This window comes from Megalobrama amblycephala, linkage group LG23 (genome assembly GCF_018812025.1).
Source record: "Megalobrama amblycephala isolate DHTTF-2021 linkage group LG23, ASM1881202v1, whole genome shotgun sequence".
Classification (NCBI taxonomy): domain Eukaryota; kingdom Metazoa; phylum Chordata; class Actinopteri; order Cypriniformes; family Xenocyprididae; genus Megalobrama; species Megalobrama amblycephala.
The window spans coordinates 2,974,206-2,994,470 of record NC_063066.1 but is presented as its reverse complement, the minus strand read 5'-3'; the positions used below and the strand labels follow the sequence as shown (position 1 = coordinate 2,994,470).

Sequence of the window (20,265 nt, the reverse complement as noted above, 5' to 3'; positions counted from 1 at the left end):
ATGTTCTGATTCTGCAGTCACTTCACATGACATTTAATGCCCCAAACTCCCAATATTTGTTATAAAACTCGGTGCTTTAAAGATGGAAAATATTAGTATGATCACAACATCACCGTTAATGAAGATGAACTTTGGTTTAAGTGGATGTTCCCACAGTGCCATACAACTAACATGAAAAATTGGCAGTTTATTAATAAATATTTCAAGTGTTTCTTCATTTTTCTTGCATCAAAATTTTTTAAAACAAAATGTTTTGCAGGAATATTGTTTTTATTGGAATAGCTACTGAATGAACAAGGTATTTAGTTCCCTAATGGCATCATCATAAAAAACAGAAGAGAAAAACAGTATATATATATATATATACACACACACACACATTTTGCCATTGAGATGACTTGGAAAAAGTGTCCCAATCACCCTGAATTCAGCATATTTTATATATATAAATATATATATATATATATATATATATATATATATATATATATATATATATGAAGTAAACTAATCCTTTAACAAAGATGGTTGTTGTTGTTGTGTTTTAAAGGCCAAGCAATTAAAAAATATGTGATTTTTAGAGGGGGAAATATGCTATGGAAGTCAACTATAGCTACTGTCAACTGTCTGGTTACAAACATTCTTCAAAATATCTTCAACAGAAGAAAGAAACTCCTACAGGTTTGGAACAATGTGAGTAAATGATGACAGAATTTTCATTTAGGGTGAACTATCCCTTTAACAGTGCTGTTTACATCCAACTGCACTGAACTGAAGCGTCACAAACATTATCATTCTGAATTTTACCTTTAAAACAAAAACACCAGGAAACAATGACTTTGAATTGTGCCAAATTTATTTGAAATGTATATTTCCTCAGTCAATTAAGTTGTGACATATAAGCAGTCTCATCCTGGAGGTCGAACAATGACCCTATAAATTAGGCAGCAAAACACAAAGAACTATTATCTTGCTTTCTCTAACACAGAGATACTGACTGCCTACAATTGTGACAATCAAGAATTAAAATGCATCTAAATCAACTCTTACATTTATTTACATAAATATTAATATCAATAATAAAAGAAACAATGTTATGCTTAAGATATACTAGTCTTAGTGTGGTTTAAGTGCTCAAATTTGACTTAGAATAGCTCTGAACCCAAAGGATCTACTTTCTGAGGCGACCTTGACCTCACAGTTGAAGGGGAGCCGCTCTGAGAGGCGAGGGCGCTGACATCATCACAGATCGCTGCACACCCGTCAAAAGACTGAATGAAGTTATGCTAAGCTCCAGCGCCCGTGAAATCACGCCTGAATCGCTGCCTGACAAAGACCTCATTATATTTTCCAGACTGTTTCTAACACTCATAAATTCCTGGTTAAAACTCTGGTTTTATTCTCACACATTATATCAGTAATGTGGTCATTTGCATAAAGTTTGACCTAATTTTGCCAAGGCCTATCGCAGACCTGAGCTAGAGTTTATCTCTTCAGTATTACACAGACGTCGCATCAAGAGTAACATGAGTTGAAGGACGACATGCCGACATCCCACACAGAGGCCTCTCTCCCTTCACTCAATGACATGAGTGTTTCTCCAGGCATCACGCACGGCACAACAATCAGATATGAACGATGACAGAGTTACTGTTTGAGGCAAACCAGAAAATTCTCTCGCAAGTCACACAGTGACATTATTTGTATGACATATTTTCCCCCAAATTTGCATTACAAAGACATTTTATGTTTTATTTATTTTGTAAATCAGAATATTTTCAATAATGATTCACAATACACAAAAAAATGTTGGGTTGTTTCAACCCAAATTTGGGTCCAAAAAATATATGACCCAAATATGGGTTGAAAAATGGGTAAATATTTAATATTTGTCCATATTTGACCAAAATGTGGGTTGAAAAACGGGTAAATATTTAATATTTGTCCATATCTGACCCAAATGTGGGTTGAACAACGGGTAAATATTTAATATTTGTCCATATTTTACCCAAATGTGGGTTGAAAAACAGGTAAATATTTCATATTTGTCCATATTTGACCCAAATGTGGGTTGAAAAATGGGCAAATATTTAATATTTGACCAAAATGTGGGTTGAAAAATGGGCTAATATTTAGTATTTGTCCATATTTGACCAAAATGTGGGTTGAAAAACGGGTAAATATTTAATATTTGTCCATATTTGACCCAAATGTGGGTTGAAAAACGGGTAAATATTTAATATTTGTCCATATTTGACCAAAATGTGGGTTGAAAAATGGGCTAATATTTAGTATTTGTCCATATTTGACCAAAATGTGGGTTGAAAAACGGGTAAATATTTAATATTTGTCCATATTTGACCAAAATGTGGGTTGAAAAATGGGCTAATATTTAGTATTTGTCCATATTTGACCAAAATGTGGGTTGAAAAACGGGTAAATATTTAATATTTGTCCATATTTTGACCAAAATGTGGGTTGAAAAATGGGCTAATATTTAGTATTTGTCCATATTTGACCAAAATGTGGTTTGAAAAATGGGCTAATATTTAGTATTTGTCCATATTTGACCAAAATGTGGGTTGAAAAATGGGCTAATATTTAGTATTTGTCCATATTTGACCAAAATGTGGGTTGAAAAATGGGCTAATATTTAGTATTTGTCCATATTTGACCAAAATGTGGGTTGAAAAATGGGCTAATATTTAGTATTTGTCCATATTTGACCAAAATGTGGGTTGAAAAACAGGTAAATATTTAATATTTGTCCATATTTGACCAAAATGTGGGTTGAAAAATGGGCTAATATTTAGTATTTGTCCATATTTGACCAAAATGTGGGTTGAAAAACAGGTAAATATTTAATATTTGTCCATATTTGACCAAAATGTGGTTTGAAAAATGGGCTAATATTTATTATTTGTCCATATTTGACCAAAATGTGGGTTGAAAAATGGGCTAATATTTAATATTTGTCCATATTTGACCAAAATGTGGGTTGAAAAACGGGTAAATATTTAGTATTTGTCCATATTTGACCAAAATGTGGGTTGAAAAATGGGTAAATATTTAATATTTGTCCATATTTGACCCAATTGTGGGTTGAAAAATGGGCAAATATTTAATATTTGTCCATATTTGACCAAAATGTGGGTTGACAAATGGGCAAATATTTAATATTTGTCCATATTTGACCCAAACGTGGGTTGAAAAACGGGTAAATATTTAGTATTTGTCCATATTTGACCAAAATGTGGGTGGAAAAATGGGCAAATATTTAGTATTTGTCCATATTTGACCAAAATATGGGTTGAAAAATGGGTAAATATTTAATATTTGTCCATATTTGACCCAATTGTGGGTTGAAAAATGAGTGAAATCCATATTGAGTGTATGCACGTTGTGCATCCGCCTTTAGGCGTATATTCCTTACAAATAACAAAAAAAAATACTGCGCCATTGACTTTAGAGGAGGTTTTTGTTGGTCAATGGCGCAGTCGTTTTCAGTTCCTCAAAATAGCAACACGCCAACAGTGCACCTGAACACACCTCGTTTTCAGACCAGCACGTCGATGGGCGAACAGATGAGCGCGAGTGCATTTGCTATTTAAATAACATGACGCAGGACGTGAAAATGAAACTGCGTCAGGCTGAAACTAGCAAAAAACACTTGCGTCGCGCCTGCTGTCGCATTGCGCGGGTGTATGATAGGGCCTTTTTTGTAAATTTTGGGGGTAAAATATGACCTGAACACACCCTTTCAGCTGTGTTAGTATAGTAAATTATTTTCTTGTTACTTGCTAACCTCATTAACAAATATAATTAGCAGTCAAGTGCACAGCTGTCACTGTACAGTTACCAATTAAATTAATAAGTACACAAACTAAACATACAATAAAGTCAAGTCTATTTCTTGTCAGAGGTTATCTTTCATCGATTAAGTGCAATACTCTTTCTCTCTAATGAAATGGAAGCTTGGCCGACGTCTGTATTTCTTTTTATGTCCAGCGACGTGGGGTTGAAATAGTTTACTCAGAGTGTTGAATCCTCTCCGGAGGTTCTGGTCATCCTTCAAATAATTCCCAGCATCCTGCTGCACACAGCGAGGGTCTCCGAGCATCTTTCTGACTTCAGTCGACACATCTTGACTTAGATAACGGTAGGCTTTTTTACCGCTGTTATCCCGTATGTTAGTGCTGGCACCGTATTCACACACCAGCAGTGAACACACACGTTCACGGCTGTGAATGGCGGCGATGTGGAGAGGTGTGTATCCTTCGTAAGACTTGGCATTAACATCGATCCCTGCACCGCTCTGTCTTGAAACGTCAATGACTTTACACACCATTTCACCGTTTCCGCTTTTAGCGGCCCAATGCAGAATTGTGAATCCAGACATGAAATTCCTCTTCTCTGCCAGATGAGGGTCTTGCAGCAGGAGGCTGGAGATCTGACGCCAGCTTCCTGTCGTGGATTTCACAAGCCACTCATGTTCCACAGATCCCAACGGAATTACATCACATTTGGTGATTTTGCTGAACTTTCGCAGTTGCGGCGAACCCTGCGCCTCTAGATCCTTTCGTTTGGCTCTGTATGGAAAAGCTTCTCCCGATATACAGCTCTGATATGCTGTTGTTTTGACTGGTTCTGCATCTGCTGTTAGTGTTTTGAAGCGCATTTGATCATTTTGCAACTCGCATTGTGGAGATTTTATGGCCACAAGAGCGAAAACAGAGCCACTCCTGGCATCACTTGTCACACTGAGCACTCTTGCTGTCATATAGTCACTTGTACTGCTGTTACTCACAGTTTGGGTGGAGCAATGACAATAATTGTTATTAATAATATCCACATTCTCTGGTTTACTACTACTGCATGGCGATTTTAAGTCGTTATCCAGTTGGTACTTTTTCTTCACAGCCACGTACTTTACGTCATCGACTTGTTTGACCACTGCGACGTTGTTGACCAGTCGTTTGAAAAGGTCTCTGTTTCGTTTCTTCTCCGCGGGGTCGCTGGAGTTTATAAGTCCTTTGAACTTATTCACAAGCTCCGAGTTTTTCACTTTTCCTCCGTGCTCCAGTAAAAAGGTTAAGATCGTTTCTTGAGTCAGAGCCATTTTGTGTTTTCTTTAGTAGTTATGAGAGATGTTTCAACAACAACCTGCTGTTTCCGGTTATCCTCCGAAATCCGCGTGCCTCCCTCTTTATCCAAGACTGGCACATGAACGCGCGATGAATGAAGGATGCGGCGCTGCGCGTGCACTGCGGAGAGGAGCGGAGTTCACGCGCTGCATCCTTAAAATGTCGTTCACCACATTTCATAATTTATAAACCTCTGTTCAAACAAACGTAACTACTGAGGTTATTAAATAGCCTAAATAAATAATAATTTAACTTTTTTTTTATTATTTAATAAATCGAAATAATTAAACAATCAATATCTTATGCGAAGTCAGCACTAAATGTTTATTGTTTAATTATTACTCTTAAAAGTATTCATATATGTTCATTTATTAAACATATTAACAAATGTTAATTTCCAATATATTTTGGGTTCATTTTAAGCAAACAAACAATAATTATTAAACAATAGTTGAGTTAAATAAAACTACCCAGCAGGTTGAGCAAACATTTAACTCAACTGCTGGGTTAAAACAACCCAATCGCTGGGTTTGTCCATTTTTGAACCCAACTTGGGTTGTTTTTAACCCATGTGTGGGTTGAAAAATATTTGACCAAAATGTGGGTTGAAAAATGGGCAAATATTTAATATTTGTCCATATTTGACCAAAATGTAGGTTGAAAAATGGGTAAATATTTAATATTTGTCCATATTTGACCAAAATGTAGGTTGAAAAATGGGTAAATATTTAATATTTGTCCATATTTGACCAAAATGTGGGTTGAAAAATGTGTAAATATTTAATATTTGTCCATATTTGACCAAAATGTGGGTTGAAAAATGGATAAATATTTAATATTTGTCCATATTTGACCAAAATGTGGGTTGAAAAATGGGCAAATATTTAATATTTGTCCATATTTGACCAAAATGTGGGTTGAAAAATGTGTAAATATTTAATATTTGTCCATATTTGACCAAAATGTGGGTTGAAAAATGGATAAATATTTAATATTTGTCCATATTTGACCAAAATGTGGGTTGAAAAATGGGTAAATATTTAATATTTGTCCATATTTGACCAAAATGTAGGTTGAAAATGGGTAAATATTTAATATTTGTCCATATTTGACCAAAATGTGGGTTGAAAAATGTGTAAATATTTAATATTTGTCCATATTTGACCAAAATGTGGGTTGAAAAATGGATAAATATTTAATATTTGTCCATATTTGACCAAAATGTGGGTTGAAAAATGGGCAAATATTTAATATTTGTCCATATTTGACCAAAATGTGGGTTGAAAAATGTGTAAATATTTAATATTTGTCCATATTTGACCCAAACGTGGGTTGAAACAATCCAGCATTTTTTAGAGTGTAGATTAAAAATATTGTAATAAAAGTTGTTTCCTTCATTTCAGCATTAATTAAGGGTAGTACAATTAGTGCCATTACATACTTCACAATTTAATAATCATGTTCACTTTAAAGTCATTTTTTTTCATTAAATTTAAATGTTTTTGTTTGTTTGTTTGTTTGTTGCATTAACAGTAATGAGAAATTTTTAGGAATTTTTATTAAGAAATTATATGTTTTTGGTAACACTTTATTTTGATGGTCCACTTTAGACTTTATTCTGTTGATTATAAGTGACGTTTCATCTACATTAGAGTATTACTAATATTTATTTTGAGACAGAAACATTAAAGTTTTGAATGTTACCATGTTTTTACCATGCTATTACATAATTTACCCACTTTTTATTCATTAACAAAAAATGAGAAATTATTTGAAATTTCCAGTTTTTTAAGAACTACATGAAAAAACTGTGTGTTGCAAAAATAGAAATTTTAAGAGAAATTCAAGAATAGAATAGAAAGAAGAGAAATTTTATTTGAATCTATGTCATTAGATTACATTTATATGAACATATGAGAATGAGCATCTCCATTGACTTCAATGGAATTAAATTAATTACAGACTTTAACTCATGACTGTTCAAAACATTCTAGATTTGTTCTTTTTCTAACAAAACAACATCTATATTACTCTGAAATGTTTTCAAGCAAAATATGTTCATTTTACTTACATAAATACTTACTTTCATAACAAAAAATTATGAAGATAAACAGCTCGAGTCTCTTCATGTTGCAGTGGTTCATCAATAGGTGGCAGCAAAGTAAAATGTGGACTTTTTCTTTTCCAAACACTCTTTCCTTTTGCAAATTTAGACTATTTGGTCTGTGAACACATTAGAGGGGATCTATACAAGATGTAACATAAGGTGTCTCCAGAATGTGTGTGTGAAGTTTCAGCTTGCCTCCTAGTTTGACAGAATTCTTATTTTTTACATTGCGAGCAAGTGCACATTTTAAATCAACAATCACACTGGAAAAAGGACTTGATGAATGTTAGGTAATTGAAAACTGTCTGTTTATTAAGAGAATATGATGCAAAACTACAATAAGAATTGTCCCAGAGCACATTTACTGAAACAACTGACAGCATAAATCACAATTTCAGCATGTTCACATTGTCAACTCGAACACATTTGGCAAAAACAAGCAACGACTAATATCGAGTGCACTTGTTTTGTTTGAAGACTGCATCTCTTAATTGACCTTGAATAATACAGTAACAAAACTTCCTCTGAATGACATTTTTTTATTTTAGATCATTTGCATTAAGTATCTTGAAAGCTCAGAATGTCAGTAATATATTTCAGTAACCTGATTCAGGCTGTTTAGTGACATGCATCTATTAAGGGCTTTAAAGGGTTAGTTCACCCAAAAATGAAAATAATGTAATTAATTACTCACCCTTTGTTCATCTTCGGGACGCAAATTAAGATATTTTTGATGAAATCTGCATAGCCAGCAATGACATTTCCTCTCTCAAGATCCATAAAGGTACTAAAAACATATTTAAATCAGTTCATGTGAGTACAGTGGTTCAATATTAATATTATAAAGCCACGAGAATATTTTTGGTGCGCCAAAAAAACAAAATAACGACTTATATAGAGATGGCCGATTTCAAAACACTGCTTCAGGAAGCTTCGGAGCGTTATGAATCAGTGTGTCGAATCAGCGGTTCGGAGCGCCAAAGTCACATGATTTCAGCAGTTTGACATGCGATTCGAACCACTGTACTCACATGAACTGATTTAAATATGTTTTTAGTACATGAATGGATCTTCAGAGAGGAAATGTCATTGCTGGCTATGCAGATTTCATCAAAAATATCTTAATTTGTGTTCTGAAGATGAACGAAGGTCTTACGGGTGTGGAACGACATGAGGGAGAGTAATTAATGACATTATTTTCATTTTTGGGTGAGCTAACCCTTTTAATGCACAAACGGCCGTGTACAAATGTGCTCCACTAATAAAACGTCAGTCTCGGGTCAGACAGAGCATTAGGTTTTAAAATAAAGCAAGCAAAAAACAATACATTTAAAAGCGCATTTAAATATAGCAAAGGCAGCTCAAGTGTTACAAACAATAAAAAAGAAAAACACGAATATGCTGAACATCTTACGGTTTTCTTGGTTACTAACTTGTGACCCGATCATTCCTGATTAGGAACGACGGTTCACCAATCCTTGGAAACACTGCTTTCTTTGGAATGTACTGCGCAGCCGAAACGGCCTTAGAAAATAGAGTTCATTTGTTCACGTTTAAAAGAAATTCCTTCATGTCAGACAAAAACTACATAAAATGCTATAAATAAATGATGCAATAAATATCAACTTAATCCTTACCATTAAAACACAATAAATCCCTCTTAAATTGTCATTTTCACAAAAATAAAATCGATTTAAAACTTTTTGAAGACAATCTGCGGCGTAGCTGATTTTTATCGTATGGATTGTCGTCATAAAACGGCCGACTCAATGTAAACAGAGACCGTCAGAAAGCCTCGTGTTATGGCGCCGCACAATCAATGCCGTGTCACAGTGAGAGCACAACGGTGGTCATATTCATGAGGAACCTGATTGAATGTTGGGCTTGGACACAGATCCTGCTCGTCTACAGGCACTGAGGTAAAGCAAGAGAGCCTCAAACGATCTCCTCGTCGCAGTGAGCGTCGCCCACCAGCAGAGAGTGCTTGTCGGGCTCGCTGAGGGCCATGCTGTTCATCGAGTGTTTGTCCGAGCGGAGCGAGTTGATGGAGGCCCGGCTGTAGTTGACGATGCGGTCCAGCAGGCTGAGTTTGGGCGAGGACCGACGCAGCTCTCCCATGCCGATGTGAACACTGACATCCGATAGGCTGCTTTGTTTTCTCGTCACGCCCAGTCGTCTTTCCAGTTTCTCAGCAGTGGGTTTAGTGTAACTGCGGGAAAAGGACACGAGTGTCATGTTATCTTAAAGTGTTGAACTTGAATGTTGATTATTTTCCTCATATTCTCCATTTTTGCAGCACCTCTCTTCCCAGTCTGTCAGTAACGCTCTGTTTAGTTCCTGTCTCTATGAAGCCCCGCCTTCTGAAAAGCACACTGTGCTCTGATTGGTCGGCTGGAGCAGTGTGTTGTGATTGGTGTTTGGGAAATGTCCCGCCCCTTACCATAACTGCCAGTTTCAACACACTACTGACTAACTCAACCAGGCCCCGCCCCTTTATTCTGCGCATTAATTATTTAAATGAGGAATATTGTGAAGAAAACTCAAGACTACAATGGAGGCGTTTCAGGGAGTTTGCAGAGCTTTTTCATGCTCAAACAGACACACACTAAAGAAAGGTGAAAGTCTAAACAGGCATAATAGATCCTCTTTTTTAACAGGTTGATAACATGAATTATGTTGCAAGCGTGATTTTTTTGCCACCAACGTGGTAAAACATGCTATCAGTGTGTTAAAACATGTTAATTCATGCTAACAATATGCTAGCAAAATGTTAAAACATGATAGCAACATGTTAATTCAAGCTAGCAACATGGTAAAACATGCTAGCAACATGCTAATTCATGTTAGCAGCATGTTAAAACATGCTAGCAGCACCTTAAAGCATGTTAGCAACAGGTTAAAACATGTTAAAAACATGCTAATTCATGCCAGCCACGTGGTAAAACATGCTATCAGTGTGTTAAAACATGTTAAAAACATCTTAGAAATGTTAGCAACGTGTTAAATCATGTTTGCAGCATGTTAAAAAAAATGCTAGCAGCACCTTAAAACATGTTAGCAACAGGTGAAAACATTTTTTTCCCCAAACCGGTTCAGCGGAAATCCCGCCCTGCAACCAATTTCATTGGCTGAGGTTACAGTGACAGGTAGGTTTAGGGATCAGGGTTGGGTGTAGGCAATCATTACTGTGATTGACATGGCCAATTAAATGTTTAGAATTGGCTCCAGGGCGGGATTTCCGCTGAGCCGGTTTGGGGAAAAAAATCATGTATGCTGCAAACATGATTTAACACGTGGCTAACATTTTTAAGATGTTTTTGACATGTTTTCACCTGTTGCTAACATGTTTTAAGGTGCTGCTAGCATGTTATAACATGCTGCTATCATGAATTAACATGTTGCTAGCATGTTTTACCATATTGTTAGCATGAATTAACATGTTTTAACACACTGATAGCATGTTTTACCACGTGGCTGGCATGAATTAGCATGTTTTTAACATGTTTTAACCTGTTGCTAACATGTTTTAAGGTGCTGCTAGCATGTTATAACATGCTGCTAGCATGTTATAACATGCTGCTATCATGAATTAACATGTTGCTAGCATGTTTTACCATATTGTTAGCATGAATTAACATGTTTTAACACACTGATAACATTTTTTACCACGTGGCTGGCATGAATTAGCATGTTTTTAACATGTTTTAACCTGTTACTAACATGTTTTAAGGTGCTGCTAGCATGTTATAACATGCTGCTAGCATTTTATAACATGCTGCTATCATGAATTAACATGTTGCTAGCATGTTTTACCATATTGTTAGCATGAATTAACATGTTTTAACACACTGATAGCATGTTTTACCACGTGGCTGGCATGAATTAGCATGTTTTTAACATGTTTTAACCTGTTGCTAACATGTTTTAAGGTGCTGCTAGCATTTGTTATAACATCCTGCTAGCATGTTATAACATGCTGCTATCATGAATTAACATGTTGCTAGCATGTTTTACCATATTGTTAGCATGAATTAACATGTTTTAACACACTGATAGCATGTTTTACCACGTGGCTGGCATGAATTAGCATGTTTTTAACATGTTTTAACTTGTTGCTAACATGTTTTAAGGTGCTGCTAGCATGTTTTAAGGTGCTGCTAGCATGTTTTAATATGCTGCTAACATGAATTAGCATGTTGCTAGCATGTTTTACCATGTTGCTAGCATATTGTTAGCATGAATTAACATGTTTTAACACACTGATAGCATGTTTTACCACGTTGCTGGCATGAATTAGCATGTTGTTAGCATGTTTTAGCACATTGCTGGCATATGATATCTGAACAAACCCCTCTATAAAAGCCTTCAGAATACAGATAGGAATAAAACTGTAAACTTTAGTGCAAGCGCTAGTGAAGTTAAAACTCATTTTGAGAAAACTGCCTTTGAAAATATGAATTGTAATAGACTATATGCACGGTTACTTCCTGGTTGTCGTTAAGCCAGCTCGGGCATTTCCGGTGAACTGTTAGCTGTTCATTCTGTAGTCGCTGTACATCGACACAAAACCATCAATTTTTAATGATGTATTCATATTTTAATGCAGTTATCACATTTACCTAATTTGCCAATAAACCAGTTTTATTGATTGCAATAAAGATGAAGCTATTGAGACGCTGTATCTGTAATTAGACACACACTCCAGCACTTCAAATGTTATTTTTAATGTGATGACCACAAACATTACTTGTTCATCCTTCTGAGATTGTCCCCATTGTAAAACCAAACGTTTAAAAATGTAGGAAATTCAGCATTTGATAGAAAACACTTATTTAAAAATAAAAAAGACAATAATTACCACTTTAACCAGCAGGTGGCGGCAAAGTAGCATTTATTTGCGCAAATATCAGCCATTTCCTCTAATCGTTTTTCACTTCGTTTTTGACTAAATATTAAACATTATAAAATAACTAGGTTTATAAATGCATTTTGTCAATGTGAAGTATGAAGTACTCAAAAAATCTCATGAAAAACAATAACTTTTCTTGTGAACGAATGACACAGAAAGCGAGCGCCTTCTTGCCTTAAAACTGCATCAAAATAATTTACCCTGTTACTAATGCATGCAAAAATGAGGTTTACCATTTGAGAAGAAGGGAGGACAGCACAACAGACACTGATGAGGCAGCCATCGCAGCAGAGCCCATCCAGGGCTGCAGCACCAAACCCACAGGCATGAACACACCTGCAGACAACAAACTCAGTCAATAACACACTGATACAGATCACTGTCCCAATACTTTTTAACAGCATTAGAGACACAAATCCTGTGTTTTTTTTTACTTAGTTTACTTGGTACGTTTGACAAACTATTATCTGACATAATATTTACCTACAGTGATAAGTAGCTAGTTTTAAACACATCAAATGTCTACAAACTAATACTTGTACAATTACTGTTTACTGCAGGAAAATAATCACACAAATCATAACTTTAGACTTCTTAAACATGTCCCAAGTTTTGCTATCAGGGGGAAAAAACAAATGTAAACGTAAACATAATTTCAAAATAATACTGACCTCAAACTTTTGAACAGTAGTGTAAAACGAACAGAAAATAAAATAGCTGATTTAATATTTAGTTCAACACAATCACCATTTTCTACAGATTACCAGAAAATGCACTTTTTTCAGGCCCTATTTTGTATCCTATCTGAGGGAAGTGGTAATAATGCTGTTTTGTCTAGTAGTGTTGTCTGGTTTAGTTGCTCTCACCTGCAGCAATGGGAATCCCCACCAGATTGTAGATTAGTGCAAATACAAAGTTGATTCTGATTCTTTTTACAGTCTTCTTAGAAAGGTCGATACTCGCAACAACATCAAGAAGATCATTCTGTTTAAAACAAAGAATTGGCTAGATGAATCAAACGTCTCGAGTTGCACACAAATCTAGCTTTTTTTGCCAACATTTTTTAGCATGTTGCTACCATGTTTTAGCACATTGATAACATGTTTTAACATGTTGATAGCATGTTTTTTCACACTGCTAACTTGAATTAGCATGTTGCTAACACGTTTTAGAATGTTGTTAACATGTTTTAACATGTTGCTAGCATGTTTTAACATTGATAACAGGAATTAGAATTTTGCTAACATGTTTTAGCACATTGCTAGCATATATATACACATTGCTGTCATGAATTAGAATGTTGTTAACATGTTTTAACACATTGTTAGCATGTTTTAACGTTACAGGCATGAATTAGCATTTTGATAACATGTTTTAGCACATTGCTAACATGTTTTAACATGTTGATAGCATGTTTTTCCACACTGCTAACTTGAATTAACATGTTGCTAACACATTTTAGAATGTTGTTAACATGTTTTAACATGTTGCTAGCATGTTTTAACATTGATAACAGGAATTAGAATTTTGCTAACATGTTTTAGCACATTGCTAGCATATATAAACACATTGGTGTCATGAATTAGAATGTTGTTAACATGTTTTAACACATTGTTAGCATGTTTTAACGTTACAGGCATGAATTAGCATTTTGATAACATGTTTTAGCACATTGCTAACATGTTTTAACATGTTGATAGCATGTTTTTCCACACTGCTAACTTGAATTAACATGTTGCTAACACGTTTTAGAATGTTGTTAACATGTTTTAACATGTTGCTAGCATGTTTTAACATTGATAACAGGAATTAGAATTTTGCTAACATGTTTTAGCACATTGCTAGCATATATATACACATTGCTGTCATGAATTAGAATGTTGTTAACATGTTTTAACACATTGTTAACATGTTTTAACGTTACAGGCATGAATTAGCATTTTGATAACATGTTTTAGCACATTGCTAACATGTTTTAACATGTTGATAGCATGTTTTTCCACACTGCTAACTTGAATTAACATGTTGCTAACACATTTTAGAATGTTGTTAACATGTTTTAACATGATGCTAGCATGTTTTAACATTGATAACAGGAATTAGAATTTTGCTAACATGTTTTAGCACATTGCTAGCATATATAAACACATTGGTGTCATGAATTAGAATGTTGTTAACATGTTTTAACACATTGTTAGCATGTTTTAACGTTACAGGCATGAATTAGCATTTTGATAACATGTTTTAGCACATTGCTAACATGTTTTAACATGTTGATAGCATGTTTTTCCACACTGCTAACTTGAATTAACATGTTGCTAACACATTTTAGAATGTTGTTAACATGTTTTAACATGTTGCTAGCATGTTTTAACATTGATAACAGGAATTAGAATTTTGCTAACATGTTTTAGCACATTGCTAGCATATATAAACACATTGGTGTCATGAATTAGAATGTTGTTAACATGTTTTAACACATTGTTAGCATGTTTTAACGTTACAGGCATGAATTAGCATTTTGATAACATGTTTTAGCACATTGCTAACATGTTTTAACATGTTGATAGCATGTTTTTCCACACTGCTAACTTGAATTAACATGTTGCTAACACGTTTTAGAATGTTGTTAACATGTTTTAACATGTTGCTAGCATGTTTTAACATTGATAACAGGAATTAGAATTTTGCTAACATGTTTTAGCACATTGCTAGCATATATATACACATTGCTGTCATGAATTAGAATGTTGTTAACATGTTTTAACACATTGTTAACATGTTTTAACGTTACAGGCATGAATTAGCATTTTGATAACATGTTTTAGCACATTGCTAACATGTTTTAACATGTTGATAGCATGTTTTTCCACACTGCTAACTTGAATTAACATGTTGCTAACACATTTTAGAATGTTGTTAACATGTTTTAACATGATGCTAGCATGTTTTAACATTGATAACAGGAATTAGAATTTTGCTAACATGTTTTAGCACATTGCTAGCATATATAAACACATTGGTGTCATGAATTAGAATGTTGTTAACATGTTTTAACACATTGTTAGCATGTTTTAACGTTACAGGCATGAATTAGCATTTTGATAACATGTTTTAGCACATTGCTAACATGTTTTAACATGTTGATAGCATGTTTTTCCACACTGCTAACTTGAATTAACATGTTGCTAACACATTTTAGAATGTTGTTAACATGTTTTAACATGTTGCTAGCATGTTTTAACATTGATAACAGGAATTAGAATTTTGCTAATATGTTTTAGCACATTGCTAGCATATATAAACACATTGGTGTCATGAATTAGAATGTTATTAACATGTTTTAACACATTGTTAGCATGTTTTAATGTTACAGGCATGAATTAGCATTTTGATAACATGTTTTAGCACATTGTTAACATGTTTTAACATGTTGATAGCATGTTTTTCCACCCTGCTAACTTGAATTAGCATGTTTTGGTAACACATTTTAGAATGTTGTTAACATGTTTTAACATGTTGCTAGCATGTTTTAACATGTTGATAACATGAATTAGCATGTTAACATGTTTTAACACATTGCTAGAATGTTTTAACATGACTTAACATGTTTGCTAGCCTTTTTATGCTAGCAACATTTTAACATGTTGCTAGCATGAATTAGCATGAAGCAACAAACAATATAATGCTATAACATTTGTAACTCAGCCATCACAGTGTTCATACCCTGATTAGCACCACGTCGGCAGCCTCAATAGCTACATCTGTGCCGGTGCCTATCGCAATGCCAACGTCTGCCATGGCCAGTGCGGGGGAGTCATTCACTCCATCGCCAACCATGGCTACGCATTTTCCCGCCTGCTGGAGCTGCTCCACTTTCGCCACCTTGTGAGACGGCAAGACTTCTGCAAACACCTTCCTGATGCCCACCTGGAACAAAAGAAGTCAGCTGTTAGATTCACTGCTGCACGAGGACAATTATTATTCAAGGGAGTATTAAAGGGTCCTGTACTTGTGCAGCGATAGCTCGAGCGGTTCTGCTGTTGTCTCCGGTCATCAGCACGACCTCCAGCCCCATTGCTGTAAGCGTGTGGACGGCCAGCTCCGCCTCAGGCTTCACTGTGTCCGCTATGGCCACCATGGCACAAAGCTCATCTGAGAATAACACAGAACAGCACACATGCTCAAAATAAACACTGTGCACTGTTTGACAACGTCACTTTTATTTCTTTATTATGTAGTTATATTTGAATTCATTTGCAATTAGTTAACCTCCATTCCAATTAAAAACCACATTGAATTGTGTAACAAACATTTGTTTTTCCTGTTTACTTTTGTAAGGAAGGTATTGAAGCTAGTCTTTTTAAAAACAGCCAACAGCCTTTAATTTATGTCACAGCCTGGAAAACTTCAGAGGACAAACGCAACTAGATTCAAAAGTTTGTAGACAACATTTGATGTTTGCTTGACAAAGCCATATGAAAGTTTGAAAGTTTTATAAGCTTTAAATTTAGTGGAAAGTGACAGAAGGACATTGTTAGGATGAATTAACATGTTTTCACACATTGTTAACATGAATTAGCATGTTGTTAACACGTTTTAACACGTTTCTAACATGTTTTAACATGTTGCTACCATGTTTTACCACATTGCTAACATGAATTAGCATGTTTTGCCAACACCTTTTAGTATGCTACTACCATGTTTTTTACTATATTGCTAACATGAATTACCATGTTGTTAACACGTTTTAGCATGTTGCTACCATGTTTTACCACATTGCTAACATGAATTAGCATGTTGTTAAACACGTTTGAGCATGTTGCTACCATGTTTTACCACATTGCTAACATGAATTAGCATTTTGTTAACACGTTTTAACATGTTGCTACCATGTTTTACCACATTGCTAACATGAATTAGCATGTTGCTAACACCTTTTAACATGTTGGTACCATTTTTTAACATGTTGCTAGCATGCTTTACCACATTGTTAACATGAATTAGCATGTTGCTAATACGTTTTAGCATTGTTGTTAACATGTTTTAACATGTTGATAACTTGAATTAGCATGTTGCTAACACGTTTTAGCATATAGTTAACATGTTTTAACATTGATGACATGAATTAACATGTTAACATGTTTTAACACGTTGCTAGAATATTTTAACATGTTAACATTTTTTAACATTTTGGTAACATGACTTAACTTGTTTGCTAGCGTTTTTAGGATGTTGCTAACATGTTTTAACATGTTGATTACATGAATTAGCATGTTGTTAGCATGTTTTAGCACATTGCTAGCATGTTTGAAACATTGCTAGCACGTTTAACGTGTTACAGGCATGAATTAGCATGTTGTTACCATGTTTTAACCTTTTGTTAACACATTTGAACATGTTGCTAGCATGAATTGACATTTTTCGATCATTTTTTAACATGTAGATAGCATGAATTAACATATTGTTAGCATGTTTTAGTCAAGCCAATATAATACCTCAACTGAAGTATGTTATATAGACACGTCTGCACTATTGCTCTGAGGAGGTGCATCTCAAAAACAGTTTTACAATCAGCCTTGAGAGCTTTCCTGTTGAAGCACCTAGAGATCAAAGTCTGGCAGAAATGAATAACGCGGCCTCACTCACTGTCCACAGCCACCAGCACTGCAGTGCGTCCTCTCTTCTCATGCTCCGTCATGGCTTCATCAACATCTGCTCGCACCTGCAGCGCGTTCCTCCTCATCCACTCTCTGTTTCCTATCAGCACAGTGTACGAGGCCGTCTGAACTACAGCTGAAACAACACAACAGACCATCAGACTCTTGTAATGTTAGCATCTTTATAAATGCATGTCCTTTCTGAAAGCTTCAGTCCACGTCACATGTCATACAAAGTCAGATTTGGGTGAGTAGCATGATGGCGATTTTTATTTTTGGGTGAACGATTCCTTCAAAATGTCTCTGCAAAGTGCTTTTTGTTATGCAGATATTAGCTTTCATGTAGCGTGTTATACAGTTGTAGCGCAGGCTCTCGGAGAGGAGGGGTTTAGAGAAAATCCTGTATCGAACAGTTTCAGACACGTTTTGACCTTCAAAACATATAAACCTGCTGTAATCTTTAAAATAAGGCAAATAAGCTGACAAGCACACAAATAAAAGTACAGTTTCGAACAATGTCTTCCGATTGCTTCAGAGCTTTACGAATCGAATCAGTGACTCGGATCTCCTATCGAACGGCTAAACTGCTGAAATCATGTGACTTTGGCGCTCTGAGTCACTGATTCGATTCGTAAAGCTCCGAAGCAATCGGCCCATCACTAGATATTGTTGAAAAGTCTTTATTTAGTTTTTTTGGCGCACCAAAAATATTCTTGTCGCTTTATAATATTAATATTGAACCACTGTACTCACATGAACTGATTTAAATATGTTTTTAGTACATTAATGGATTGCATTTTTGGGTGAACTAACCCTTTAAGTTGTTTCAGTTGTTATAAGGAAACAATTCAAGTGATCGCGCAGGCGCCTCACGCACGCACACACACAATCTCAGTTCTAGCGTTGCTAACTTGACATCACAACCTGCTCATTATCAAAATAAAATATAAAAAGTTACACTGCCCAATTTAAACAGTCCGCTGTACAATCTGTGGCGTTCAGCGTGAGCACCGCGCCACTGTGGAGTTATGCCAAGCATATTTCTGCTAGGGATGCATGATATATCGGTTACCATATCGGTATCGGCCGATATATGTTCATTTTAAATGTTAAGGTTATCGGTCCGATAAGAAAATTTGGCCGATAAATCTTAATATATCGGCCGATATATAGGTTATCGGCTTTAAAATATAAAGAATTATCGGTAATCGGTATAGGCCAAAGTTTTCATATCGGTGCATCCCTACTTTCTGCGCATGTGACGGATGATGTTTTACGTCGATATTGTAATACAAGTTAAGTATAGGGCTGCACAACGATTAATCGCGACTAATCGTTTGCAAAATAAAAGTCTGTGCTTAGGTAATATATGTGTGAGTATAATAATTATGTATATATAAATACACACACATCCATGTATATATTTAAGAAAAAAAAATTATTTATATAATATATATATATTTATACATGCATATATTTCTTAAATTTATACATGAATGTGTGTGTATTTATGAATACATAATTATTATACTCACACATGTATTACCTAAACACAGACTTTTATTTTGCAAATTAATCGCGATTAATCGTTGTGCAGCCCAAGTTAAGTAAGAAACCTAGTTTACATAATAATAGTTTAGCATTGCATGTATAGAAACATTTGAAATTCGTGCCAAATGAGAGAGGTATGCGTTTCTGTCTCGCTTTAAATTCTCTCAAAAATTCTACAAAAATTTTGATTTAGATGTAACGAGCAATATATCGGTTATCGGTTTTCAAATATAAAGAATTATCGGTATCGGGGCAACACTTTACACTAAGGTTCATTAGTTAACACAAACTAATAATGAACTGCACTTATACAGCATTTATTAATCTTTGTTAATGTTAATTTCAACATTTACTAATACATTATTAAAATCTTGTTAACATTTGTTAATGCACTTTGAACAAACAATGAACTGTATTTTCATTAACTAACGTTAACGAAGATTAGTAAATACAGTAACAAATGTATTGATCATGGTTAGTTCATGTTATTTAATACATTAACTAATGAACCTTATTGTAAAGTGTTACCGTTATCGGCCAAAATTTTCATATCGGTGCATCCCTAATTTGTGCACATGTGAAGGATGATGTTTTACATCAATATTGTAACACAAGTGAAGCACGAAGTTTACAAAATAAATAATAGTTTAGCATTCGTTAAGTTCTGAATACGGTTAAATTTAACAGTTTTTTGTGGAGTGAGAGGAACTAAAACAGCCTATAGCTATGTTTATAGTGTTTATAATGTTTGTAAACATTTCACTTCATTTATCGGTATTTTATATTATTTCCGAATGTAATATTAAACAACTGTTTTTTTTCTCTTAAAATGGATTTTATGTGTAGTGTATTTTTTAACCATGCAGCAAATGTTTTCTTAAACAATTACTTTTA

At 34.7% G+C, this 20,265-nt stretch overlaps 2 protein-coding genes across 2 annotated transcripts in view; both read right to left on the bottom strand.

Annotated features, from left to right (window-relative positions):
• Nucleotides 1–574: 574 nt before the first annotated feature.
• Nucleotides 575–5,242, bottom strand: sowahab (sosondowah ankyrin repeat domain family member Ab). Its single transcript, XM_048176995.1, has one exon. It carries the CDS (start codon nucleotides 5,117–5,119, stop codon nucleotides 3,938–3,940), a length of 1,182 nt encoding a protein of 393 aa, XP_048032952.1. The 5' UTR covers nucleotides 5,120–5,242; the 3' UTR covers nucleotides 575–3,937.
• A 3,333-nt stretch (nucleotides 5,243–8,575) lies between these two features.
• Nucleotides 8,576–20,265, bottom strand: part of atp7a (ATPase copper transporting alpha) — a 37,752-nt gene continuing 26,062 nt past the window's right edge. The window contains exons 18-23 of the mRNA XM_048175705.1: nucleotides 17,810–17,956; nucleotides 16,173–16,315; nucleotides 15,887–16,090; nucleotides 13,027–13,144; nucleotides 12,394–12,496; nucleotides 8,576–9,460 (exon numbers count right to left, since the gene is read on the bottom strand). Of these exons, the coding sequence (XP_048031662.1) occupies nucleotides 9,187–9,460; nucleotides 12,394–12,496; nucleotides 13,027–13,144; nucleotides 15,887–16,090; nucleotides 16,173–16,315; nucleotides 17,810–17,956 (989 nt within the window). The 3' untranslated portion in view covers nucleotides 8,576–9,186. The remainder of the gene's footprint in view (nucleotides 9,461–12,393; nucleotides 12,497–13,026; nucleotides 13,145–15,886; nucleotides 16,091–16,172; nucleotides 16,316–17,809; nucleotides 17,957–20,265) is intronic.

Coding starts and splice junctions, on each gene's coding strand:
- sowahab (XM_048176995.1), bottom strand. CDS start 5,119: ATGGCTCTGACTCAAGAAACGATCTTAACCTTTTTACTGGAGCACGGA.